This window comes from Mangifera indica, chromosome 1, assembly GCF_011075055.1.
Source record: "Mangifera indica cultivar Alphonso chromosome 1, CATAS_Mindica_2.1, whole genome shotgun sequence".
NCBI lineage: Eukaryota > Viridiplantae > Streptophyta > Magnoliopsida > Sapindales > Anacardiaceae > Mangifera > Mangifera indica.
Window position 1 is genome coordinate 20,518,497 of NC_058137.1, and position 6,711 is coordinate 20,525,207.

Here is a 6,711-nt window from a genome sequence, read left to right on the forward strand (position 1 = left end):
AGTCGGTAGACAATCTAATCAAGCATTATATTCAGTTAGAAAACCCCTTGATTCACAAAAGGATCTTTTGGGGCATTAAGGCCTCAAAAACAGTGCAGTGAGAACAGTGAAAAGGGAACTTCACACTAATCAAAAGGAACCTCCTATATTCCAGGCAAATCTAATCACTTTCACCTGTACAGACTTTTTCCAATGGCCCAAATGCAACACAGATGTATCAAATCAAACAAAAACAATTCTTCATTCCTCATGGCTTTCCCCCTTTTGAAAGGCATTTTAAGCATCCCAAGCCCCCATCAAAATGTAGGGTTACTAGTGATGTAAACATTACATGAGTATTCTGCCACAACGAAATAAAGTAGGAAAAAGAAATACAACAACCTGATAAAAAGAAGTGGGTAAGATAGTAGCATTCAGAAAAGCAAAACGCTACATAGAATTCCTATTGACAAACAGTTTTTGATGGCCTTCTTGCACTCTTGGCCGCTTCTTCTTTAATGGCTTTTGAACCTCCTTTCAACTTTTTATTTATTTACTTTCCCTTTTCTTGGTTGTCACCAGCTGAAAATTTTAGTTTTATGAGATCCCAGTCATCAACTCCGAATCATATACCATATAAGGCAGATAACACTCATTAGACCTATAATCAAATCTAATTGCAGGAATCAATGTCCAGTGAGAACGCAATCCTACAGTCCAAATCAATAAACCAACCTATATAATTTCCACTAAGGTCGACAGATCTTCTTCGATGAGCCATTCTGTGCTTGGTCAGTGTATGTAAGTCTTCTTTTAGTGTCAGCTCCAGAAGTGAATCGAGAGACCTCAAAAATACCAATTGTGCTCGGTGATGACATATCCCTGCTTGGTGTTTTTAACTTTCCCATCTCTAACTCATGCATTATATTGTAGCAAGTATGTATATGTTCCTGTGAAAGTGCAATACATAGAAAAAATTCACTATCAAAACTTTGATAAATTCTCCAATAATCTGATTCGTTACAGAAAGGAGAGCTCACAATTTCCAGGGAATCCCATGAAGAGACAAAATTCATCTTGAGCTCCACTGCCTGTCTAGTCATATCAGCATCAGATGCAGCTAAAACTGCAGCAGCAGCGATCATGGATGGTCGATGATCCATCAAATTAATCTCTGTACCAAAAGATTAAAACTTGATAAATAAACATATAACAAATTCACAAAATATGCATTATTTATCAATAATATAATTACCTCTTGTAATAGTGACAATCAGTTCAACTGCCTTGCAGACTAATTCTTTTGGTCTATCTTCACCACAAATTTTGCTAATGAAGTAACCAAGGAATTTGAAAGGAGTAACTGAACCCATTTTCCACTCTAATGTGCTCAATACGAGTTGTTCCATCCTCTGAATCAGCTTGTTCTCAAAATCAAAATCTTCCACATAAAATTCTGATAAGGATGGCACTTTACATTCCTCCATTTTTGCAGCCAAAGTTAGACATGCCACAGATAATAATCGTATAGCCCAAAGTTTCCCTTCCTAATCAAAATCAATAAATATCCCGAAAAAAAAAATCATTAGAACATACACAAAATAGTCTTTCTCTTGACCCTATAAATAAAACTCAGAGATGCTTACATCAATGGATCGTTTTGCAAGAAACCTATCAAAGTAGTCCACAGAAAGATAAGCTGTATGGAAATGGAACCCAAACATTGCTCTTCTCTGTAAAAACCGCAAACCAGTAACAAAAACAGAGAAAACCCAGAATAAAGGGAAAAAAATCAAAAAAAGAGAGAGTTTTGAAGGGAGAAACAAACATTAAACATCCATTGAATGGAATCCAAGCGAGCACTTCTGAGCCAAGTTTGGTTCTGGTATGAGCCAACATCAGAGAAGACACCATTTTTGGATCCAAAAAGGGTCTCCTTTTGAACCAACAGTTGTATAAACTCTTCATCATCATCTTCCAAAACAAAACACGAGTTATAGAGATCAGCCATATCAAAAAGCTGTGTTCCGTGACTGACACAGGGTTCCCCATCTTCAAAACACAGAAGAGAAGAAGCAGAAGAAGAAAGATCAGAATCTGCCATGAGAATCAAAGAGCAAAAGAAGACATGAAGGGTATTTGCAGGATTGAAATTTAGAGGGAGAGAAATAAGTTGAGTGAAGAAGTGGGTTACTATGTGATGAAAACAGCGGTTTTAGTGCCGCCAAAACAATCGAATGATGTACAGATAGAGGCGTTATTTAGCGGTTATATGCTTTAAACATCAAAAGTATATACTAATCAAACACAAAAATTTCTCCAAATGCTGGGAGATTCTCAATACTATCTCTATTTATTGCTCATATATTTTATGGCCTATTCCTTAACTCACGACAGCTGTAGCCATAATAGGACTGTAAGTTTCCCTCCATTTTATCAAAGGGCACAATTTTTTTTTCTTGGGTATTTTCTGAATTGCTAGTGAAAATTTTAACTGATATTTTCATTACTGAACCATTTTACTGGTACCATTTTCTCTTTTCTGTGAGAAGGAGAATGCTAGACTTATTGGCAGTGAAAGTTTTGGCATAATAGGAAATTGGAGTGAAGTTTTGATATTTTCAGACTTGTCATGTCCATGCCTTGGCTCATATTGGACCTGCCTCTACTTGCTTTATCACCCTATTTTATGGTGTTTCACTAAAATGTGTTTTCCTATCAATATGGGCATCAGCCCCTCTTATTCTTATTTTCCCTTGTCCAAATAATATTATATCAGTAAAAATATATATATACTCATTTTGAATATACAAATAAATACATACTTATATGTATTATCATGTGATTGATTGATTTTAAATTAAAATTAAAGTAACACTCAATCATGTGATTTATTTGTGTATTCAAAATAGGTATGCATATTATTGTTTATATCATATTCCTATATATACAACACTAATTGCCTCCACTAAAATCTCAATTTCATATGTCACATTAAATACTTTGGTCATTTACAAGATTTGCAATTCAAACAAGATGTTGTTTACACATTTTTAGCAATTGAGATTGTATTTTATGGGTACTGTATTCCATATGATAAATTTTTGTACATTGTGCATAATTCTATTTGTTGAAAGCACATTAAATTGAAGATGTAAAGAATACACACCATTGTGCATGAAATTGCAAGGGCAATTATACATGTTGAAATTACTCTCAAAGGGTAGCTCAAATGACAAAAGCTCTATGTATAAAAAAAATATAAATTCAAGTCTCCTCTAACGATATAACAATATTAAATTTTTGACGTACTTAGTTCAATAGTTGTAGGGTCGGTTATTGAATCTAGGGTTTGTCTTATCCAGTGTGGTTGGTTCAATCCAAAAAAAGTGACAATCTGGTTCGATGGGATTCTTCATTACCAAAAGATGATAATAATAATAATAATAATAAAATACATGTTGAAATTTTGTGAGTCCAGTACATTAACTTATTTTGAGGATACTTTTACATGGTCCATGCATTAATCTCATTTATTCTCTAAATCTAAAGCACATCTAGGATTAGTTTTTGAGAATGAATGCATCTTTATAACCCAATGATACTCCACCCTATCATGTTTCTGACTTATTAGACAATTTCATTAGTTAACAAAGGGCTTAAAGAATATTTTAAATGAATAGTTTTTAGAGGGCCAGGAAGTTCATTTGTTTAAGAGGACTCAAGATCCAAAGAACCGGATGGTGAATATAATCATGTTTACAAATTTGGAATGTCATTTTGTTGTTATTTGTCTTCTTTCTCTCATTTGTTTTATTACCTCAGATTTTTTATTTAAGTCAAAATGAGAACGATTGGATTATGTTAGTGTTTAATTTGGAGAATTCTAATTTATGAATGAACAGTGTAATATGATTAAGATCACATACATGCTCGTAGAATCACATGATGAAAGCTACCCATTTCATTTGGTTTATTTATTGTTTGATTTATCAAGTGAAATGATGAATTTGGCTAGAAATGAGATAATTTTCTTGGCGTCAGATGTGAGAAACCTAGTAGGCGTAATCGCGCCCACTTCCTGCTCATTACGCTCAGCCATTGTTCATAACATATGGAAGGCTAACCGATAGATGGGGTGCCTACTGGGGGTAAATAATAATTGTCCCATACCTAGTTACTATTCATTGTCAAACCCAATTAGGTGAGAAAACGATGGGCGAGGCACCTACTTGGGGGCAAATGAACATTTGCCACCTGTCTACTTATTGTTCATCATTCAACCAAAAAAAAGGGGCAAATAGATAGGTGAGATACCAGTAAGGGTTAAATTGATAATTGCCCCATGCCTAGTTATTGTTATTTGTTCAAAAAAGTAGGAGTCAAAATGATAGGTGAGATGTCTACTTGATGGTAAATGGACACAAATGGATATTTGCTAGGCATGACTATCAACGGGTTAAATGTTTTTTTTTTTTTAATTTTAAAATATTCTATTTTCTGTAATTTTTTTCATTTTACTTTTTTAGTTTGTATGTTTTATTTGTTTTAACATTTAAATTTTTATTTCAAAGATCAATTTTAAGAGAAGAGAAGTGTAAGGGTTTGTATATTCAGTTAATTTCAAGGAAGGGCATTATAGGTTTAATAAAGTACATCACTTTAGGATGCACTTAATGGTTTAAGGGGATCAGGACACAATTGGAAAAATTCAAGGTTGAGTATGACTTAGAGTTAGAGGCAATTATTCTAGGAACGTGTTTTTGACAATTTATTGATACGAAAGAGCATAAGTTTAGTGTTGTGCTCTTACATTTAATATTTTTTAGGTAAATTAATCATGTAGACTCCTCTTTAAAGTTTTGGTTTTGACTAAATAAAATAAACGTTTGATTTTGCCCTATAGAATTTGCATTGATGACTAAATTGAAATTTAGTTACCAAACTGATATACAATAATATATGTCAATTTTAGGGATGAATCAACAAAACAGTATGTATTTTCTTGGATGTAGTTTAGTTTGTTATGAGCATTTTTATTCAATTTTTAAGGCAGTGCTTGCAGGGTTGCGACGAGGATAATATCAAGTTGACTATTTTTTATGAGGGCATGTAATAGGAAGGTAGTTTTGGACCGTCTTCTAATTTTAGTGGATGATTTGGTTGCTTTAAACAATTACCCACGAGGACATATAGTTTGAAATTTCACAACTAATTTGATGAGGTAGGCCATATTAAAGGAGTATGAGGATGTTACTCACCTTCTAATTTTGCTTTTGACTAATATGGAAAGGAAGAAGAGTGATATCAACTTGTGTTGGAGTTCTTGGGCTACAAGGAAGTCAACACTATTGAAGTGGTTACTTTAAGTGTAGGACTATTTCAAATGTTTGTTAAATAAAATCCTATTCTTTAGGATTATTTTACTCTTTCCGGTTGTTGTTACCACAAAGTATGGCATGTACTTTAGTGGGCTGTTTTTTCTCATTTCAGTTAGAGTTGTATGGCTATATAAGCTACATGTTATTTTCAATAACATTATCTGTGGGTTACACAACCAGTTTGCCTAAGTTTTGCTGATCATCTCTGTTGTTTGTTTAATCTGAACATTATGGTATCAGAGCCACACACTGGGGCTTGATCGTGAGTGCTTGAGTGTAAGGTTAGGAACTGTAGTATCCTGACGTAAGAAAGAGAGTGAAACACTTGTGAATGAAACACCTAGGGAGTGATTAAAAGATGGCAACAGAAGGAAGTATCGATTTCGTTCAGCCCAGCATTCCCAAGTTCGATGGAGATTACAACCATTGGAGTATGCTAATGGAAAATTTTATGCGGTCAAAAGAGTATTGGAATCTCATCGAACCTGGATATTTTGAGCCTAAAATTGGAGAAACATTGACTGTTGCACAAAAGAAGGAACTGGAAGAACTCAAGCTAAAGGACTTAAAAGTGAAAAACTATCTCTTTCAGTCCATTGACAAGACAATCTTGAAGACCATTCTTCAAAAGGATACATCTAGACAAATATGGGAATCAATGAAGCGAAAGTTTCAAGGAAATGTAAGGGTTCAACATGTACAACTTCAAGCTCTACGTCAAGAATTTGAAGTTCTAGAAATGAAGGTTGGAGAATCTGTTTCTGATTACTTCTCAAGAGTTATGTTAGTCGCTAATAACATGCGAAACAATGGAGAAGACATGTCAGATGTTAAAGTAGTAGAGAAAATCCTACGTTCCTTAACAGAACAATTCAACTACGTTGTTTGCTCTATTGAGGAATCAAAGGACATCGATACCCTCACGATTGATGAACTGCAAAGCTCTTTGATTGTGCATGAACAAAAGTTTCGAAAGAAAGACAACTTAGAACATGTTTTGAAAGTCAGTTTAGAGGAGAAGCTTGCCACACGAAGGAAAGGCAGAAGTACCTTCAGAGGACAAGGTAGAGGAAGAGAAAGATAAAGCTTCAATTGAGCCACAGTTGAATGTTACAAGTGTCACAAACTTGGTCATTATAAGTATGAGTGTTCGTCTTGGGACAAAGAGGCAAATTTTGTTGAATTAGATTAGAAAGAAGAGCTCTTGTTGATGTCATATGTGGAAATGTACAAGGCAAAAGGAGAAGAAGTCTGGTTCTTAGACTCAGGATGCTCGAACCATATGTGTGGAGACAAATCACTATTCAGTGAGATGGATGACACCTTCAGGCATATGGTGAAACTTAGAAAT

At 34.3% G+C, this 6,711-nt stretch overlaps 2 protein-coding genes across 3 annotated transcripts; one reads left to right on the forward strand and one right to left on the reverse strand.

Annotated features, from left to right (window-relative positions):
• Positions 1–215: 215 nt before the first annotated feature.
• LOC123216112 (cyclin-D5-1-like) lies at positions 216–2,375 on the reverse strand. 2 transcript variants are annotated; one of them, XM_044636488.1, is made up of 6 exons: positions 1,808–2,375; positions 1,626–1,712; positions 1,235–1,526; positions 1,020–1,153; positions 715–929; positions 216–561 (listed from the first exon to the last, which is right to left on the reverse strand). In XM_044636488.1, the coding sequence occupies exons 1-5, from the start codon at positions 2,081–2,083 to the stop codon at positions 729–731; spliced, it is 990 nt and encodes a 329-aa protein (XP_044492423.1). In that variant the 5' UTR covers positions 2,084–2,375; the 3' UTR covers positions 216–561; positions 715–728. The 2 variants fall into 2 exon arrangements, with proteins under 2 accessions (XP_044492423.1, XP_044492416.1); XM_044636481.1 differs by having other exon boundaries at positions 216–929; positions 1,808–2,373.
• A 3,643-nt stretch (positions 2,376–6,018) lies between these two features.
• On the forward strand, positions 6,019–6,444 carry LOC123221816. Its single transcript, XM_044644770.1, has one exon. The coding sequence runs from the start codon at positions 6,019–6,021 to the stop codon at positions 6,442–6,444; it is 426 nt and encodes a 141-aa protein (XP_044500705.1).
• Positions 6,445–6,711: the final 267 nt, after the last annotated feature.